Raw genomic sequence first — 22,111 nt, 5'->3', positions numbered from 1 at the left:
TAAAATACATTTTAAGTTGGTATTTTGGTTCTTATTTCAGTTTATTGTTATTATTTGTTAACTGTCCATGGAGTAGAAATATTGAGGGGTAGCTTATATTTTTTAGATAAATTAAATGAAATTAAAAACAGATTTGATCTGTTCTAGACTTACATGGACTAATGCTGTTCCTTTTTTGGGAGGTGGAGTTAAGCTGTCATGAGAATTATGTTTAGGATTAACATAAGAAAGATACAGGGCCACATATCAAGTATTGGCTTTTTCTAATTCCTTAGCCATCTGGATTCATTCAGCACAGGAAAAAGAAATCCTTACGGTCATATTAAATAAAATGTGATGCCCCCGAGTCCGCATTTCCCATCCATAGGACCTGATAGCTAAGAAGACAAGAATAATAGATGGTCATATTGATAAAATGTCCCTGGCCTTCTAGAAAATCTTACTTCTGTATGTACATGCAATATTTAGCATTTCCCCCTTTCTGGGAAAGAAGCTTTGGGATTTGTTGTTTTGCTTTGTTTTGTTTTTGTTAAATGAAAACTGTACTGTATCAAATCCTGCATGTTTATGCAAATTGTAGAAAGCTTTAGGGAGTTAAGAGCTGGAGAGGTTTTGCCAAAGACCTAACAATGCACCATGTCTAAACATAGATTCCTCGCAGCAATGGAGGTTAATCTTTGGAGTACTTGCCACTCAGGAAATTAGTTCTCACATCCCCCTTTGCTTGCTCTCACCCATAAACTCTTTTTTTCATAAGGTTCATCTCTCCTTGCAGCCATGGGATTTGTTGGCTAGATTAGCTTGGCTTATTCAGAACTGCTTCAAACCACAGACATGTAATGAGCAGACGGCTGACTCCCCCTCATTGGAGTGATTGTGAGGTCAAGGGAAGGATGCTAACAAGAAAGAAAAGGAGTTTTGTACTCCATGATGAGTTGCCAAAATAACTTGAGTGCTTATTAAGAACCACATCTTGTCTTTAGAATCCTAGTTAGTACCTCTGGCTTTCAACCTGCCAAACCTTTTGATGCTTCTCAATTCAGTGCCTTGTATGCAACCCTCCAGAATTTGATGTGGTGCTTAAAACAAATTTTCTCTATTTTGTTATGTTCAGGAGCATCAGTGAGTCAATTTAGATAGAGTTTAAGCACAAACCACAGTTATGTATGGCTTAAGGCCAGGCGTAACTACTGCAAACGCTAATGAATTTCAGGCCCTTACAGAGATGAGATGTCATCTTAGTCTGAATGTTTTCAGCTGTTGAAGATGATACATAGATTTCCTTTAGTGCAGACCACAGCGAAATGAAAAAAGAAGAGTCTTCATTTTTTGTAGGCATCTGTAGGGAATAGAAATTAGAGAACCATTATCCATCCCTCTAAATAAATAACTGCCAATCCTTTGTTTTACCACCCATGATTAGCCTAATCTTTTATCTCCTCTCCCATTTTCCCTTTGGGATCTCAGTTTGGTCTCTAAGAGAAAAGGACTTGCATTATGCTCCTTGGATCAGTTTTGGACACTGAAAGATGGCCAAATTATACCTCCACTTTCTTAATCTTCATTAAATTAAATTTCTAAAAAGAATTGATCCCTGAAACCATAAGAATATTTTGAGTCCCTTTTTTTTTAATCTTGCTTAGGCTAATGTTTTCAATGTAATTTTGTATTCAGTAAGATTGTGGATAATATATCCTCAGTTATATCATAGTTTGTGCATAAGTAAGAATCATGTATCCTTTTTCCCTCTAAAAGAAAATGTTTATTTTAAAAAAGCATAGGTAGTGGAGGGAAACTATTTTGTATCGGTGTGTGTGGTGATAATTCCATTTTGATGATGATGTACAATGACTAGAGTGTATGTGTGAAAGCAGCATGTGAATTGCTAAGAAATAGCAAGTAGCAAATAGAAATGATTTCTTTTCCTATCCTTTTGTGGGAGTCAGTTGCTCCACCGAGAAGATGAAGCAGCCCTATTGCTCCTGACTGCTTTTTAAATACATTAAATACATTACATACCTAAACAGTGATTCTACTAATATCTACGGAGTCATATATGACAGTATTTTTTAGTTGGCGGGGGAATTCTAAAGTTGGAATCCACACATCTTAAAATTGCCTAGTTTGAAAAATATTGACATATAAGACCTGTAATTCTCAAAATGAGTGTAAATTATATGTTAGAATTAGTTGTAAACATGGGCTACAAAGTCTGTATTGACTAATCTCCATTTTTGTGGACTTCACTGGAAATCTAACACCTAACAAATCTGTTCCCAAGACATGCAAAGCTAATTCCTGTTTTAAACATGCCTTTTGAAAAGGCATGTTTTTGTTCTGTCCGTTTTGTAACCTCTATTGCCACTGTCTTTCTTTGCTCCAAACAAGCTGAGTTTGAAAACAATGACCTTCACAAACTGGAAGACTTGTTAGTGTTGGTGATTTTCCCAGTGGAAAGAGGGTCATCCCCTCCATATGTTCGTGCAGTTGTTGGTTCAGATACAAACAGTATACTGTACTGTTCAACCGACTATCCAAGCTGGCTGCCTGACAGCCCCACTTTTTATCTGACTATGGTGAGGAAGACTGCATAACAACATAGATCATCAAAGGATATGACTTCTCTCCCTCCAGTACCAGCACATACTGCATCACCGCCAAATGGAGGATGAAATTATTTTAATGTATTTTGGGTTATTTTATTTGTTGTTTTAAAGGGATGAATTTTATTTAGTTAGACTTGCTTCTTCTGATATCTCTTTTATCAAAAGAATAGAGTTTTCTCAGCTGTGCTATCTACCTGTTAGGTACTAAACAATCCAACAAGAGATTTAAACATTTCGAAATATGACATTACCTGGTAGTAATATTTAGCACCTTTTTGTTTATTTTTTATTCTGGGACAACATTATTCTGATTATACTGAATGAATGTCTGTGTGTTCCTCAATTATTCAGAGCAAATTCTAGCCATATCAGACATGTATGGGAGTATACTGTAAATGGAAAATACTGCTTAGGACCAGGACTGTAGAGCTAATATAATCCTGATTTTTTTTCTGAACTACCATGTGCTCATTATTGAGTATTAACCTTGGAGCTTCAGGGTTTTTCCAGTTAAGAGTTAAAATTTCTTTTGAGTTGAGTTTGACTTCATGGACAAAACTACAGAATGATTTATCTTCTTTTGTGTGGGTTTTTTTTTTTTTTTTGGCCTCATACTCTAGCTTGGTCTTTTTTAATAGTGTCCCATCCAAGTTCCTGTGACATCCAGTCTTGCTTAACAGGGTTTCAACCAGGGTTGCTAGGTCTGGTGTATCATCTATTTTCCTTTAGTATCTACATGACTACATCTGTTTTTGGCAGAAGATGTGGTTTGACATTCCCTTCTTTCTCTGACTTCCTAAATTGGCCTGTAGCCATGAGATTTCTCAAGGCATTGTTTGACATTGTTCCACATTAAAGTACTGAAGAGGAGGTAATAACTTGTAGTTTATGATCTTGTTTGACTTATCTTTACTATTCAGGAAAACTGTGCTCAAATCCTTCTATCATTATTATGGCCAATATCTCTTCCAGACTTGTTAAAATGTTTTCAGGGCTATTATTGACCTGATGAAGCAGTGACCTGAAAACAGGCACTGCTTATTCTGTTGGAAGGAGTTTATTCCATGGGTTGCTGTGAAGATGGACTTTGGGCATAAGTGGTAGCTGTCATTCTAGCCTAGAGCTTTAGATCAATGCAGTGACTGAGCAGCATTCTTTACTTGAGGTGATTTGATTGACAGATTAAAAGATGGGCTTTTACACATGGTCTACTAGGATATTATCAGCAAGATTCTCTCCCATTAATTACATTATAGAAGCTGGAGTATGAGAAAACCACAGAGCCAATTTGACGAAAGTTCCTGGATCACCTTTTGTTGAAAGTCATTCCTGCCACTATATATTAAGTATTAGAGTATCTTTATAACCATGTATTCATCTATTTTAGGACTGACACCTGGATTTGTTAAGAGATTATGGTCTGGGTTGTACAACCCAGTGTAATACAAAACAGAATATATAATAAAAGTGTGAGGAAGGGCTGAAATCTCTCATTTATTAGGTTTTTTTTAAAAAAAAAAACACCTATTTGTTTACTGATTGATTCCTGAACTTCTGAATGCTTACAGCTAGGGGAGTATATATGTATATATGTATGTATTTATGTAGTATTCAGAACAAGATTAAAACAAAACAAGAACAAAAGGGGGCTCTACAATCAATCTGCCCTGAGTCCCAAGAGAGCAATCAGATGTGAAGTAGTCTTCTGAATGTTCTAAGGGTGAGCCACACCAATTTCTGGAACAAGATCATTTCAGAGGACAGGAATTGCAGGAGAGTAGGAGTGCTTGCTGCATCTCACAAGATGACATTGTTTAACTGATGGGTGCATGCACCCCAGAGTGCATGGAACCACCCAGCTGACTCAAACTCAAGTAATCAAAAAGAATTATTCCCCAAAAATATTTTATAGATAAGTCACTTCATAAATTATAAATGCAAAAAAGTTAAAATCTTTGATATACAATATTAAATCGTTCTATGCTAGAGCTATAACTCTGAGAATAAAGCTTTAAAAATTGAGATTTGCCCAGATAATTTGCAATGATACCTGTTAGAGCAGCAGCCCCCAACTGCTACATGGACCAGCAGCAGCAATGGCACAGGATGGGGATGGTTTTGCATGCGTAACCTAGCTCCCGCACATGCGCAAATGAAGCTTTGCGCACTTCTGGGCCACTTGCGCAGACTGGTTCTCAATGGGCTGCAGCCTGGTACTGTTCCCAGACCTGAGGCTTTGGACCACTGTGTTAAAGGGCTACAGAACAAATGCCTCAGGGCTTATTTTGGTTAGAGATGATATCCCTAGGATTTTTTTGCTTGAGAATCTGAATCAAAGAAGGCCTACAGATTGTTTAATTCTCAGAATGTACCCCTGATTTTCTACACTGAATATTTATTAGAATACTGACTTCATTTGTCTATAAGCATGAAAGAACCTAAAGAGCAAGTAAATTAAATCTGTTGCTGGTCTGTCTCTTCGGTAATAGTCCCTACTGCTCAGCTGTTTTTACTCACTGCATCATATTCATGAACAAGACTTATTTGTTGACAGAGGAAGAGAGTCAAAGTAGCATCTAGGGATGAATCCTTGCAAATAAACATGAATATTTTAAACTACAATTGGACAGCTTAGTCAAAGATTAAAAGGTGAAGCTTTATTCAGGTCCTGGTTTTTATGTCTTCCAATGTGAATAAACATTTATTTCATGGATGCTGACAACATTATATAAAATATGATCAATTTAAAATCTGTGATTTTAAAAAAATCTACACCAGTTTATATTTAAAGGCTACCTAAACAGCTAGTGCTGTACTCAATTTTAGGCATAATTTATTTAGACAGTTTTATTCACAGTTTGATAATATTTTTGCACAGGAAGCCTTGGGGAAGTGTGAAATCTTCCCAAATAATAATATGCATGTTAATCCAGGTGATACAGTTTGCATCAGATGTCAAAACATTGGGTTGTGCCAACTTCCCTGGCTGAAACACCATTCCAGGACATGGTCAGACAAAGGGCAGCAAACAAAAGCAGGAACAGTCTGATAACTAACAAGAAAATCACAGAAAGGTCCATGGAACGATAATCTTTTTTATTATTATTATTCTGTATAAAGCAGAAGTCCGTGTTAAGGAGATGTTATTCCAGCTAATCCTCTCACCCTCACATGTTATGTTTCTGGAGGACAAATTCTGTAGCAAAATATTTATAGACAATTCCCCAATTGCTCTTGGACTAATTTTCTTGTTATCCTTGGAAAGAATTATAGAAAACAAACTAGTTCTGTATAATTGGGATCTGTGAGTGAAGAGAAAGGTTGAATTCTTAGCCAAATTGGTTTGTTTGATATTTTATTCTGCTGTCCATGAATTGTTAAAATTTACTTCTACTCTCTCCCTCCCTCTATGTCAACCATGGTTGCATATGTCTGTTTAAATTTCAAAACACAATGTTTATAGCAATAGCTAAGCGAACTACAAATTACTGGTACAGCTTTCCCCAGGGCATAGATGCAGTCAGTTATGGGCAATTCTTTATGTACTGAATTTCTGTCAGACCTAGAGCTTCAAAGTAGTGTTGTGTGATGCGGCTGAACCAGTTGCCTATTATCTCAGAAAAAATTGCGCTGTGCACTTTGAACACACAGATGCCCTAGTCAATCAGAAATGGCCATTCCTGATGGCTTCAAAGCTGCCATATGTCTGGCCCTTTTTTAATTGTTAAAGCAAAACAATATTTTACCAATGTTGATCAGTGTCGGCATTTCTATCAATAGAATTAGAATTATCCTCTTTCTCCTATCTTCTACCAACTATGTGATTGGAGAGAGGGAAGTAAAATTAATCTAGAATGGCTCCATTTTTACAGGGATATTCTAGGACTTCATCTTTATGGGCAAAAGAGTTAAACCTCTACTAATCCTTTTATCCTTATTGGCATAATACAGCTCAACAGAAGTATCCCCGCCCTTATCACATCCAAAACATCTTTTGTGATGATTCTGTATAATTCAAATTTGATTCACTAATAATAATCAATGTAAGATAGAGCATATATCTTAACTGAACACATTTAAGACTGAATCTTGGTGAGAATAGAATAGAGTAGAACAGAACAGAACAGAACAGAACAATAACTTTATTGTCACTTTGAATGTACACTAATTGGCATACATTAAAATTAAATGGTAGTTATTAGTTTGTAAGAGTGGGATATGCACCAATTTGACAAGCTACCACTATTTTCATGCAGTTCCCACATCAAAAGTTGAGTTCATAAGCATAGTCACTTTATCTATATTTTGTTGAATAAGCGTTAATGGCTATTTCTTACAAAATATTTAGCTAAAAACCATAGCTTATACACTGCAGTTATGTTAACAGATTACATTAAGCTATACTTTTATTTCAAAGCTTGTTAAATAAGCCAAAGTCTATGTTTCACATATTGGAAGAAGCTAAAACTAAGCATAACTAATTACAGTTTAGATCTGTATTGTTGTCATGCAAATGACATAATCTATATTGTTTGCATCAAGATATTCTTTTTGCATTGTAATGGAAACAGACACATGATATAAAATGATGCAAATATAATCAGAATCTCATCCATTGCATTCAAAGTCCATTGCATTAATGTCTACTAAGTCAAGATTTCACTGTAAAATAAAATTGAATCAGTAAATTTTCTTTCCCATAATCAAGGTAATTAGTGAACTTTACTGAGCATGTTATATGACAATACATTTCAAAAACATCTGGAAGATCATTGCAACATGCTTCCTCTTTGTAAATGGTGGGATTGTTTCCCTGTTGTTCTGTTTGTAAGTTGTTTGCTAAGTGAAATGAAAATGAAAACAAACCTTTGCACTGTCTCCTGATTTAAAAATATCCTCCCACCCTTAAGTATTAACCATCTGTTCAATGGTTGAACAGAGAGCTGAACATAATGACTGAGAAGTGCAATTCAAAGTTGTTAGTAAGGATATTTGGACATGTAATAGTTTCATTCATACATAAAAAGTGTGCTCCCTAATGTGATCAGATTGGTTTTTTTTTCTATATTGTATGTTAAATATTGATCGATAGTCAAATAATTAACCTCTTTCATAATTAGCTCTTTTCATACAGGACTCATGGGATGTTTGGAAAGCTTGTCTGTTTAAAGAGACGCTCAGACATGGGTAGTTATTTGAATGCATCTGGGCTAGTCATCTTGGAATTTAATGTATAAAACACCAGAAGAGATGAATGAAGCCTTTTAGTGAGATAAACAAACAGACACATCACTTTTCCTTCCCCCAAGCACCTGCTCCTGTCAGCCTCTCTGAGCTGGAAAGAAGCTTCTTCCTGTTCAGGGTGTTCGTGTACTCCTTGTCCCATGTGGGAAGATTGGCAACAATTCCTCATCATCTTCCTCCCACTTGCCATTTCTCATTTTTAAATAGGATTTGTCTGTTTTCTGTGCGCATTAGTGATTAAATTGCAATGATAATTATTGCAATTTAATCACACCAGATTAAATTTACCTTATTAGTTCATACACACACACACAAACACACACACACACACATGTGTGTGTGTTAACCTTCAGGACTAAAACACTAAAACTGTTCATGTCATGCATGAGTTGGTATTTTGAATAATCTTTGCCCCTCCTAGATGAGCAGTAGAAATAATGAGAACTAGCAATCCTCTTACCATTGTTTGGCCTGCCTTAGCTATGTTAGTAAAGGAATGCTAAGGTCCAGTGAATCTATATATAAAATAGTCTGGAATGGCCTTCTTCAGTGTCATGCCTTCCAGATGTGTTGGACTAATTCCTATAATCCCAACTCAACGGCGGCTGGGAATTACTGGAACTGAAATCCAATATTCGTGGAAGCACCAGATTAAACAGTTGATCCAGAGCATGAGCTCTTTGTCTTGGGACATTCAATATCTTTAGCAACTTTTTCTTCAGACTAATTACTAAGATTTGGTTCATACTGGGTGATTTTATTTAAACTAAATGGTTATAGTTCAATCATTTTATCTTTGCTTTTGTTTCAGGAAGTAGGATGAAACATCCTGTTTGCAAATCAATTTATTATTTTGCAACTTAATTGATATTCCTTGGTTTTTCTTCCGGGACATTATTGAATGAGGAAGAATGCATTTGGTTATGTAGCAGTACATAAATTTTGCTAAATTTTGCTAATTATTTATCTTTTCTCTGGCTTCCAGTTGGGATGAAAGTAGTTCCATCAGTAGTGGCCTCAGTGATGCCTCAGACAATCTCAGTTCAGAAGAATTCAATGCTAGTTCTTCACTCAATTCCCTACCTTCCACCCCCACGGCTTCCCGCAGGAACTCTGCCATAGCGGTATGTAGACCAAAAATTATGGTGGTCAAAAATATCTATCTATCTATCTATCTATCTATCTATCTATCTATCTATCTATCTATCTATCTATCTATCTATCTATCAAACTTCTTAACCACCAATATGCCTCACAGAGCGGCTTTTGAAAGTATTTTTGAAAAGCAACATTATGTTGTTCCAAGTATTCTAAAATATCAAATGTATTTCTAATAATTGTCCCTTAGCTGTCTTTTAGGTAAAAACCCATATTGATTTTCATGAATAAAGTCCTATAAAACCATCTTCATTCTTTCATTTAAAATCATTGTAAATAACTTAAAATCATTATTCAATAATGATATCAAGTGATAATTTTTGGTGAAGTCAAGTCTTGAACTTCTTTAGGTATTAATGCTGTATTAGCCTACATCCAACTATCTGGTATGTTTCCAGTTTGCAAAATAGAATTCATCATGTTTTTCAACAATTATAATGATTCATCTTCAAAATGTTTATAATAAGAGGTTGGTAAACTGTCTGGTCCATGCACTTTTCCGATTTTGCCCTTTTTATAGCTTCACAAAATTCCTTATTGTAATGAGTCAATTGTTAATTGTTTCTGTCTTTGGTAAATTTTGTTTCTTCAAATATTCACCAACCTTTGCCAGAGGAATTTCTTCTCCTTTATATAATTTAAAGTAGTATTAATTAGTACTCTAGTATTGCATCTTTAGATTATCTGTTGTTATTGTAGTATTTCCATTTTGTAACTTCAGTATCATTTCCCCCTTTTTCTTTGCCCAGTTTACACATTTCCCTGGCTTATTTACAAATTATTTGCAAGTTCAAATATTTTTTTGCATGTTAACTTTTTTACTTTTTATTTTTTACTGCTAACATAGACAGCTGCCATTGTTGTGATATAATTTTGGGGGAAAATTTTAAATCTTTCTTAAAATACTAAATTGGATCTAAATCTAATTACGGTTACAATATTTTGATTAAAATCATTAAGACTAATATAACCATACATGATATAGGCCACACTGACTCCAGCAGAACTATTCTGTCAATATTTATCTAAAATGTGGGGTTTTTTGCCTATTTTGATGGATAAGAACATAAATAAGATATTGAGACTTTAGAAAGAATACAGAGAAGAGCAACAAAGATGATTTGGGGACTGGAGGCTAAAACATATAAGGAAAGTTTGATGGAATTGGGTATGTCTAGTTTAATGAAGAGAAAGACGAGGGGGGACATGATAGCAGTATTTCAATATCTCAGGGGCTGCCACAAAGAAGAGGCAGTCAAGCTATTCTCCAAAGCGCCTGAAGGCAGGACAAGAAGCAACGGATGGAAACTAATCAAAGAGAGAAGCAACCTAGAACTAAGGAGAAATTTCCTGACAGTTAGAACAATTAATCAGTGGAACAACCTGCCTCCAAAAGCTGTGAATGCTCCAACACTGGAAGTTTTTAAAAAGAGACTGGACAGCCATTTGTCTGAAATGGTATAGGGTTTCCTGCCTGAGCAGGGGGTTGGACTAGATGACCTCCAAGGTCCCTTCCAACACCACCACCACCACCATCATCATCATCATTATTATTATTATTATTATTATTGGCAAATACCAAGTGCTTGCTCTGAATTCTCTCTCAATACACGAGAGGCTTATGTGTTTTGATTCTGAAGACCTCTCTTCTTCAGAATCGGTGCTTCCAAAGGCTTTAGAGGCTTTGATAGTATAAAGGCTGCAGCTGAGCAGTGAAATATGTGTTTTAAATGCAGGCGATCCCTTGGCATGCCAACTGTGAAGAAAATTATTTAGAAATATAGGATCAAGGGTTTATGACTTGTTACCAGGTCACAATATTTCTGAACCAGACGGATGAACCTTGGGGAGCATCCCAGAAGGAAAGGCTGAAATGTCTCATTCATAGTGTTTTCTGTCCTGTAGCTGCGCACAGATTCTGAGAAACGGTCATTGGCAGAGAGTGGGCTGAACTGGTATGGTGAACCAGAGGAGAAGACCCAGAAGAAGATGGATTATGACAGCGGGAGCCTGAAAATAGAGCACAGTTCCTCCAAATGGCGACGGGAACGTTCTGAAAGCTGTGATGAAGCTCCTGCCAAAGGTGGGGAGCTGAAAAAGCCTGTTACTTTGGGCCCACCAGGCTCCTTGAAGAAGGGCAAGACACCACCTGTGGCAGTGACCTCTCCCATTACTCACACAGCCCAGACTCTTAAAGTGGCAGGTGAGATTATCATTGAAATTATATTGTTACACTTTTTATTTGTTTCCCATTTGTTTCCCATTTGTCTGCAGAGTCCAAGCAGGAGTGCCTGACTATTTCTAGGACACTAATAAGGCCAGAAATATTTTAATGAATCTACAGTTGTACCTAGTAAAATATTCAGTCATGTCATGACTCTTAGGAATTTTTAAGCCAGTTTAAAAATTTTTAAGCCACCTCCAATTTGGTGCTCTTTGGATATTTCAGACTTCAGATGTTTCAGTCATGCCTCAAATCAAAACTAACATGTGGAGATCCTTCCAAACTTGCTTCTTTTGCCCCACCTGTAGACAGAATCTTGCCAAACTAAGCACTTTATTATCTGCATTTACAATATAGTCTGTAAACTATTAGAGAAGGGCTGTCTTCATCCTCTTTCTCAAATACCCTTTTTCCTGGGAATTCACCTTCTTATTATATTCCGTAACCGTATATCTCCTATTAGCTTTCAAGCAGCATGGCAACTGAGTATTATGGCTGAGGGATTAGGGCAGTTGAAATCCAGAATGGCATCAGAATGAGAAAAGCTATTCTGAGCAAAAATGTTGCAATTGCAACAATTACTATATCTGAGTATTTTTTTCCCCATTCAAATGTGTCCAGTTCTTGGAGACTGCCTGGACAAGTCCTTGCAGTTTTCTTGGCAAGATTTTTCAGAAGTGGTTTGCACTGTCTCCTTCCTAGGAAAAAGAGAATGTGACTAGCTGTAGATCACCTAGCTGGCTTTTTGCCTATGGCAGGAGTAGACCTCATGGTTTCTCAGTGATGTTTTAACTACTACACCAAACTAAATCTTAAGTAATTGATACTTATATACAAATATGACAAAACCTTTCCTTTCTATTACATATGCTTATATCTGAATACTCTACATGTTTACACAATATTTATGATTTTTATAGGAGATAAAGAGATGAACTATCAACAAGACATTGTTGGAAAAATCTTACACTCTACCTTCTTTGTCTGAGTGTTTCAAGCTCTTATATGATATCTGGAATCCCAAAATGTCAGTTTTGAGTAAATTATTTATCCTCTACCCAGAGGAAAGGAGCTTAGCAAACACACAAATAAGAATATATCTTGACATTCCTGGAGAATTGCTGTATCACACTGCAACCAGCATTTTAAGGCAACAAGTTTCCAATAAGGAAATTTATTTTTTGATGACCTGCCATGACTATGGGAATGGATTAGGTTCATCTTGTGGAATGGGGCTTGGGGATGGAAAGGGACAGAAATAGATTTTGGCTATCTATTGGAGGGAAGGCCAATAGGCAAAATTTGACTCAACCTGAAGGTAAGTTTGATCTAGTGGTTAAGTCACCTGACTAGAAAGCAAAAGACCATGAGTTCAAGTTCCGCCTTGGCCCTGACATGAAAGCCAGCTGGATGATATTGGGCCAGTCACACTCTCTCAGCCCAAAATAGGAGGAGAAAGTGTGTTGGATATGTTTGCCACCTTGAGTTATTTATAAAAATAATACAGGTGTGATAGATAGATAGATAGATAGATAGATAGATAGATAGATAGATAGATAGATAGATAGACAGACAGACACAAACATACGTACAATATGTATGTATGTATGTATAATATGTAATAATAAGATTTCTAATAAGATAGAAATAAGTTCTTTTTTTTATCCAAAGATCTGTGTAAAGGCATACCTTTTCCTGTATCTATTCCAAATGTTGTTTCCTGATCAGTCCTTCCCTTTCTCAGGTAAGCCTGAAGCAAAAGCAACAGACAAAAGCAAACTGTTTGTGAAAAATGCTGGCCTGCAGCGCTCATCTTCTGATGCTGGCCGAGATCGGCTTTCAGATGCCAAGAAGCCTCCCTCTGGACTTACACGAACCACCACGGCTGGTTCCTTTGGTTACAACAAGAAACCCCCTCCTGCAACGGGTACTGCCACAGTGATGCAAGCTGGTGGTTCAGCTACACTTGGCAAGATCCAGAAGAACTCTAGTATCCCTGTCAAACCTGTTAATGGCAGGAAAACCAGCTTGGATGTCTCCAATGCAGGGGAGCCTGGGTTTATGGCGCCAGGGGCCCGTACCAACATCCAGTATCGGAGCCTGCCACGCCCTGCCAAATCTAGCTCCATGAGTGTCACTGGTGGACGAAGTGGCCCACGTCCTGTCAGCAGCAGCATTGATCCCAGCCTCCTCAGTGCCAAGGGGGGTATTTCTGTTTCACGCCTCAAGGAACCCTCTAAAATAGGGGCAAGTCGGAGCACGCCAGGGCCAGTGAATCAGACCGACAGGGAGAAGGAGAAGGCCAAAGCCAAAGCAGTGGCCCTCGACTCTGACTCTGCCTCACTCAAGAGCATTGGCTCCCCTGAAAGCACCCCAAAAGCTCCAAGTGACCACCAGACCCCCGCAAAGGAGGCTGAGCTGCCACCCACACCCCTCAGGTAGGAATGGTGGTTTTGAAACAATAAGATCCTTCAGTTCACAATTATTTATGTCAGGGCAATTACATGATTACAATTAATTATAGTTGTGCTATTATTTATGCTTTTAAACCATTTTAAGGGGATTTTAAATATGAAGACAAGTGAGTAATTCCTTCCGTTCTTGGACAGTATGAGTTTATAGTCTCCCAGTCACAATAACTCTTTCCTGTCCATATTGGAGACGAGGCAAGCTTAATTTTGTTGTTTAGTTACTGGCAAAAAACTGTCATTTTGATCAGTGCTTTATTTGGTCTGTTTTCTAATTTAAGAATGCTGTGTAGATAAAATTGTGGAGTCTGGAGTGTTATGACTAGAATGAAGCATCAGAGAAAATACATATGACATTTTGATAAAGCAAGCTGATAAATAAGGGCTAGGTGGCATGTCTTCTAGGTGGATCCACAGATTCCCTGAACAAGTATTTCAAAGATTGTTCATTAGTTGTTCTTCATGAAAAGGGACTAAGATACCAAGGGAAGGACAGTGGAGTTTGGTCCTTTTTAATACTTACATAAACGATTTGTATAAAGCAGTGGTGGCGAACCTATGGCACGGGTGCCAGAGGCAACACTCAGAGCCCTCTCTGTGGGCACGCGTGCCGTCGCCCCAGTCCTAGGCCTTCAGCTGGGTTTTATAAAACCTTTTGGCTTTAGGCCTCCGCTGCCATGTGCAAAAAAAAAAAAAAGGTTCAATCAATCAGTCAATTTCAACTTATCACGGGAAAAAAAGACCTTGCAAAGTTGGAATTGATTGATTGAACATTTTAGTCCCACCCAGTTTGCCATTACCACCACAGCCACGCCCACCCAATGGGCCACACTCACCCAATGGGCCACACCCATCTGGCACCCGATGATGCATAAGTGGGTTTTGGGTTGCAGTTTGGGCACTCGGTCTCTAAAAGGTTCGCCATCACTGGTATAAAGAGTTTGAGGAACTTTGCAGGTAATACAAAACTGAGAAACTATGTTTTAATATTCTTGATGTAGAAACAAAATTCTAAACAAACTCAATAAGGGTCGCTGTAGGACTAAAAATAATACAATGAAATATAATGCTGATATTTTTCATTTATGAAAAAAATCAAATGCATTTATATAGACAGAACATCTAGCTTGGTAAACATAAAAAGAATTTTGGAATTCTGATTGATTACAAGCTGAATATCAGCAAGTAGTATGATTATGGAATACTAAAAAGTTTTTTTTAAAAATTGTAAAATTTAATAAATGCCATGACATCAACAAAGAAACAAGATAAATATTTCTTATTTGGTATTTTGACATTTTGAGAAGTCTAATAAGCATGAAATACTGTTTGCTTATGAATTTCAATTGTGAATCATAAGCATATGTCACATTTTTTTAAGAACTGGACCCACTGAGTCTCCAAAATAGAGTATTCTATTTCTTCATTCTATAGTTCAAGTACACAACTAATTCTTTCTTTCATTTCAATTTTTAAGTAACCTTGCAAAATAGAATTGTTGCTTTCTGTTCAAGCACTGCATCTCTTAAACTGCAGATATGGCTATTAGAGTATCTGGCCATACTATTAATTAGTGCATATTTCATTTTATATATTGCCAAGCAAATATTGTAAGATGTAATTTCTCAGAATCTTTAAAAATGTGTAATACATTCCTGCCTGAAACTCTGGCAAGCTTTTGCCAATTAGTATTATAACAATATTAAGTTAGATGAACCAAGGCTTGATTGAAAAAGCAGGTTTCTGTGGTTTTCGTGTGATTATATGTTCAAAACTAAATTGCTCTCGAGCTCATTAGTTTGAATTCTTATGTGTGAACTCTTAATTTTTTTTAAAAAAAGTGTTACTCAGCATCTGGTTTGAGTCCCAATTCATTGGGATGACTTGGGATAATGGGAATATCTCCGGAAAGGAAACATTCTTCAGTTACTGAACTATGCTATGATCCCAGTATTCCCAAATCAACAGGATAGTGAATTTGATGCATTTGATTCTTATATGGGAGCTGATGTAGCTTAAAGTTGTTTTTCTCTATATCATATGCAAATGTTCAATGTACTTGTGCTAGATATAATGTTTTCATAATACATGAAGTGATCATGGCATGCAATATCAGACGCTATACCAAAATTTGTCTTCATACTGATCTCCTCTTTTGCAGGTCAGCTGCCAAAAGCTATGTAAAAGCCCCTTCTCTGGCAAACTTGGACAAGGTGAACTCTAATAGTCTAGATCTCCCTTCTTCAAATGATCTCCATCAGATGCATAGTGGTAAACTGCAAGAGTCACACCCAGCTACTGTAAATACCCATCTCACATCATGCTTCACACCAAGCCCTGCTCCAGTCCTTAACATTAATTCTGCTAGCTTCTCCCAGGGCCTGGAGCTCATGGGGGGCTACAGCATCCCCAAGGAAACCCGCATGTACTCCAAGCTTTCAGGATTGCACAGGAGCATGGAATCCTTACAGATGCCTATGAACCTGCACAATGCTTTCTCTGTAGGCAGCACAGCTACACCTACCACTGCCTCTACACCTCCTGTTGCTGCTGAGGAAGAGTCCAATGAGATGGCCTGGACTGGAAGCCCAAGAATTACACATCTGGAAAGGTAGAGGAAGAGAAATGGGATACCTATGCTATGGGGAAAATATTTTTCACGGTAGTAAAAGAACTTATCATATTATTTTCAATTATATTTCTGCAATAAGGCACCAAAAAGCAGGAGACCATGAGTTCTAAGTCCCACCTTAGCCATGAAAGCCATCTGGGTGATTTTTGGCCAGTCACTCTCAGCCCTAATCAGAGGGTTGTTGTGTGGGTGAATTGGAGGAGGAAGGTGTGTTGGATGTGTTCACCACCTTGAAGTTATTTATAAAAATAATAAAGATTGCATACAAATAAAAATAGATAAGGTAATATGTAGGTGGCACCACCTACACAATCTTGGTTAATCTTTAAAAGTGAAACAAGATCAGACCTGAATAGTACGTGGATGAGAGGCTACAGGTAGTCCTCAACTTATGATCACAATTGGGGCTGGAATCTCAGTCATAGAACAAAGTGATTGTTAAGACAGAACCTATATGATTGCTTTGCTCAGTCACTGCATTTCAGCTCTCCCAGTTGCAGTCATTGAGCGACTATGTAGGTCGTTAATTGGAAGAATAAAAGAGCTTCCTCCAAAGGAGGGCGGGCAGCTTTTCTCTTTGCATGGAAGGGACTTTATGCACTGAAATGGAGAGATGAGATAGAGATCACAAAGGTCACATCTTCATCTCTCCAGCATTGTGCAGGAGTTCCTCTCTCCTCCATGTGAGGAAGGTAACTCAAACTGGGATTCTGAAGATTCAAACTTTGTTTCTGCAGCCCAACAAAGAATTTCTCAGTCCATCCTCTCTGTGCATGGAGGGGAGGAGAAACCTTTGGCCGGTGGCAGTAGTCTGCAACCCCCAGCTTCCCTACTGACTTTCTGGAGAAGCTGGCAGAGAAGATTGCAAATAGGATTACGTGATTGCAGGGCAATTGGCAAAGTATCCTATAAATAGATTACTAAGTCCCCAGATCATGATCATCTGATTGGAACTGGAGTGATGCACTATTTTATGATGGCCAGAAATGTTTTACGAAGTGTAAAGCATTCTTTCCAAGCCATCATAACTTCAAACTGTCATTAAACAACCAGTCATAGATTGAGGAATACTAACCAAAGCTTTAAACTAGATGTGAAAGTAAAAAAAAAATTCCTGTAAGAAACAAGTGCAAATCATTTCTATATAGACAAACAAATTACAAGGATGTATTTGATTTGCATATCTCACCAGATTCAATTCATGGGAGTTTTTACCTTTAATCTAATTTAAAAATGAGATGAAAAGATAGAAAAAAGGATTATAGCATTCCAATGCAGGAACAAACCCTTTAAAACTCACCATATTTTTTAGTTTATAATTCTTTAGTTTGCATACATGGCAAAGTTGCAGTGGCTCAGATAGTGCAAATACAGAGTCTGGGCTTGTGTGAAGCCTGATTGGGTCTATTCCCCAAAATTCACGATCAGTTTATTGCTTATCAGGAGCCACAGCTGGATTCAAGCAAATAATGAACAAGCACTACTGCTCATTTTTCTTCCTGCAGCTCTAACCGTGACCGGAATACGTTACCCAAGAAGGGACTGAGGTAATTGTTCTTTGTGTTACCTATTATTTAATATTATCAGTGGAGGGTGAAAAATGTCTAAGTTCCTGTACTTATGATAGTGAAAAAAGATCAAAGAAAGTGTGAGTTTATCTCATGCCAGTGCTGTATAACTGTGTGCCAGTTGCATAGTCATTACTTATAGCAGCAAACAAGAGATTCTATAGACATTGCAAAGTCAGAAGGCCATAGCAAATCAATTCACGAAGATAATTTATAATTATACTTCACCTTTTTTCTGTTCAAATTATATAATACTAGAGGTTTGGTTACAGCCTTGACTTCTTGACTCTGTTCTTGATCATATGTGATATAGCAATTCCAACTGTAATTCCAATATAGATTACATCAAACTGTCAGAATAGATGCATTCAAATCAACTTAGATATGATTAACAACTCTCATTGATTTCAGCGGATCGATTCTGATTATTTCTCTCACCATATGTCCTTGTTATTTTTCTGAAAGCCACAATTGAAATGTAATTGCTTTATTAAAATAGTTTTTTTTAAAAAAATGTTAAAGTGAATGATTAACACTTTTTTAAAAAGTTAAAATTTCAGTTTACAAGTACAATGCAATATGAAACACTTATTTCTGTTATTGAGTTCAAATCTATACTAGAATAATTATATGCTCTGCAATCTAGTCCTTTGATGGCTTACTTCAACATCATTGTATTGATAAATATTATAACTCTAGTCTTGATTTATCTCTTTTCATTGATTTCCTTTGAAAATAATGTCTTGCATAATGATGATGACATATCCAGCATCCATAAGAAGACACCAAATAGCTTATTATCTTCCCGTGAACCATGCCTCCTTCGCATAATTCTAGAATTAGGACCTATTAGATTCTCCCTGAGCAACTGTAGTCAATTATAATTTATAATTTTAGATCACAGTCTATTCTTTTAAACTGATTTCTTTGAATATAAAAACCACACCATTAGATTCTAATAATTCCCCATAAAGATAGAGCAGTGATTTTAATTTAATTTTTAATTAATTTTTAATTTTTTAATTGTAAACCGCCCTGAGTGACTTAAATGAGAAAGATGGTATAGAAATGCAATAAATGAATAAATCTGTAAGAAGAGAATTGTAAAAAGTATCTTAATATCCCTGCCTAATGCAATAGAAACTGGCTAAATTAATTATGTTAAACTGACTGCCTCTCTCTATCTCTTGGTTTTGGCAGGTATCAAATCCAGCCCCAAGAAGAGACCAAGGAGAGGCGACACTCACATACAATTGGAGGAATGCAAGAATCGGATGATGCCTCTGAACTGCCTTCTCCTCCTGCTCTCTCCATACCACTGGCTGGGAAAACTCCACTCACCAATATTGGTTAGTTGCCTTTCCTTTTGCTTTTTTTAGAAAAGGAAAAGGGAAAAGGAAAAGGTCAATTGTTCTAAATCAGTATAATCCAACAGAAGCTATGCCATTTTTCAAATTCTATTCCTTAATTTTCTTTTTTCTGGCACCTTTCTAACCTACTCATAATCCAAAAATAGCCGCATATAAAAAAAACATGTTGTAAGATGTTTTAGAGATAGTTTGAATAGCCTATGGAAATTGGACAAGACAATGATTAAGGTGAAACTTCATACGGAGACTTCTGCAACGCTTTCCTCCTGTAGTCCTGATGGTGTAGAAGGACTATATTTCTGTAATTTCCCAAAGCCAGTTTGCTACACGGGTTATTGAGCAAGCCTGAGCTTACCTTTTAATTTCCAGAAAAAATAGTAATGAGCATCCCCTTGAATTTTTAGTGATTAAGTAGGATTTCATTTGCAGTAGTAAATTTACAAGTAAGGGAGAAAAGCAGCAATAATAAAATGCTTTTAAAAATGCAGTCTTTGTTTAACAACCACTCGTTCAGCAACTATTTGAAGTAACAATGGTGCTGAACAAGGAGACATACAACCAGTTTTCATAGTTGTAGCAACCCAGCAGTCATGTGATCATGATTCCAGTGTTGGCAACTGGCTTGCAATTTTGATGGCCACAGCATCCCATGGGCACATGATTGCCATTCACGATCTTCACTGTCAGTTTCTGATAAGCAATGTCAGTTGGAAAGCTAACAGGAGGTCACAAATGGTGATCACATGACTTCACAACTAACAATTGCAATACTGTTAGCATCATAAGTCAGTAGTCAGCATAAGTCACATGACATTGGACTTGGCAACCTCATAAAGTGAGGACTACTTGTAATAGTAATTTAATCCAGGTTAAACAAAAGGTTTGATTTTTTTTATTTGTATCCTGCCCTTATTATTTTTACAAATAACTCAAGGTGGTGAACATATCCAACACACCTTCCTCCTTCTATTTTCCCCACAACAACAATCAAATAGGTTGGTTGGGTTGAGAGAGTGAGTGACTGGCCCAAATTCACCCAGCTGACTTTTATGGCTAAAGTGGGACTTGAACTATTGGTGTGTTTGTGTCAGAATGAGATGTTAGGTGAGGAAGAGGTAAGCAGCAAAATAAATATCACATCTACTTTGCTTTGAGGCTCTGGGCATCAAATGCAATATGGAAAACATGATTAAAACTTTACAAATTGCAATGTGATAGGCTGCAAGGAATTTTAACTTGCCCATCCAGAATTAACTCTGACGTTGTAGCCCATAGGAAACATTGACACTTTGGACGTAAAGCTGCTTTTTTTGAAGCAAGCTCTTGGAAGCTCCCCCATGTGACTAAACTAAATTTAAATCAGACATTTTTTTATATCTGACTATTCAACCTATTACACCAACACAACCCATTTTCTGGGACTCACAGTCTCCTGGTTTCCAGCCTGGTACTTTAACCACTATGCCAACTGGTTCTCTGTTCTCTGTTATAGATTAAAGATCATGGTTTCTTTAGTTTATGCCTACTGGATTGCTGAGAGCACACAAGCAGCTAAGAATATGGAATAATATTGTAAGCCAGCCAAAGTCACAGCATATGAGTTGGACAACCATATAAATGTGTTTAATAACAAGATAATTGTTGTGTGGAAAATTGGAGGAGGAAGGAGTATTAGGTATGTTCACCACCTTGAGTTATTTATTAAAAAAATAGGAGCAGGATAAAATATATCTAAATAAATCAATGGGCTTGATGTCAGGTTTGCTTAGTCAGCATGCAGAGCTTTTCCTAGCTTAAACCAGGAGCCCAGAATCTGACCCAGCATACTTGCTTCACATGTAGAATTCTTTGGTATTGTTTTAAGCATCTGTTTTTTAGAGCTCTGCTTGACTTTCTTGGGAATGGGGGTGAGGATGTTGAATAAAAGAAAAAAAATACAAAACTGAAAAGTACAGGTATTTTTCATTAGAGATAAATATGAAAATAAATTAAATAGACAGTTATAGTACAAGTCTATTTTACCTCTTATGTGCAATGAAAAGCAATCAACCCCCTGTGAAATTTGAGCAAATTCAGTTCTCCAATTAGGGATAAACATAATAAAATTTAAAGAATGATAATAAAATATTCTACATAATAGGCTTACGTTCCTTTGTACATATATTATTTATTGTTGCATCTTCTTTGTCTCTCCAGTTTAATACAAAAATACAGTTTATTTTTTACCTTTGCAATTTTATTGTTGATGAAATGAATTTAAAGTCTTTTAAATGGGAATTGATTAACAAGTATTGATTAGTCTGTACTATCGTCAGTGGGCTTTAGTCAGTGAAAAATATTTCACATTTAAACAGACATGAGAGTCAAATATTCTCCCAAATCACCATAACAGCCCAAGTCAAACTAGTCAAACTGATGCGACTATACAGGTGCAGATAAAGGATCTTGTGCAAGGTGTGATGCACATTTAATTTCTCCTTATCTTTCCTCACCTTGATCCTGGCTGCTAGCCCCATATATAGTGCTCCTTGCTTCCTAGACCCCATCCCTAGCTTTGAGCTGCTCTGACTCCCTGCTCTTTTCCCTGCTCCCTTCTCCTGCAGTGAGTCCCACAGCAGCCAACACCCCAAGGATCGCCCGTTCTAACAGCATTCCCACTCAGGACTCCACCTTCGAGCTCTACAACGCCTCCCCCATGGGCAGCACCCTCTCCTTGGCAGACCGACCCAAGGGCATGATCCGCTCAGGCTCCTTCCGCGACCCTGTGGATGATGGTGAGAGTCCTTCGCCCAGCTAGGAGGATAAGAGTCTTCTCCATAATAATGATGCAAGGATACAGTT

At 37.1% G+C, this 22,111-nt stretch overlaps 1 protein-coding gene across 7 annotated transcripts in view; it reads left to right on the top strand.

Moving 5' to 3' along the window:
- The window catches only part of NAV1 (neuron navigator 1), a 249,828-nt gene that overhangs the window by 193,763 nt on the left and 33,954 nt on the right, over positions 1-22,111 (top strand). For all 7 annotated transcript variants that reach the window (XM_039329353.1, XM_039329352.1, XM_039329354.1 and 4 more), the window contains 7 exons: positions 8,836-8,974; positions 10,914-11,211; positions 12,977-13,670; positions 15,862-16,311; positions 17,838-17,879; positions 19,101-19,249; positions 21,874-22,044. In XM_039329353.1, the coding sequence (XP_039185287.1) occupies positions 8,836-8,974; positions 10,914-11,211; positions 12,977-13,670; positions 15,862-16,311; positions 17,838-17,879; positions 19,101-19,249; positions 21,874-22,044 (1,943 nt within the window). The remainder of the gene's footprint in view (positions 1-8,835; positions 8,975-10,913; positions 11,212-12,976; positions 13,671-15,861; positions 16,312-17,837; positions 17,880-19,100; positions 19,250-21,873; positions 22,045-22,111) is intronic.

This window comes from Crotalus tigris, unplaced genomic scaffold, assembly GCF_016545835.1.
Source record: "Crotalus tigris isolate CLP2741 ecotype Arizona unplaced genomic scaffold, ASM1654583v1 scf7180000024396.1518868, whole genome shotgun sequence".
In the NCBI taxonomy this organism is placed as follows: Eukaryota; Metazoa; Chordata; class Lepidosauria; order Squamata; family Viperidae; genus Crotalus; species Crotalus tigris.
Note: the sequence above shows the minus strand (reverse complement) of the source record. Positions and strands in the feature narration are given on the sequence as shown.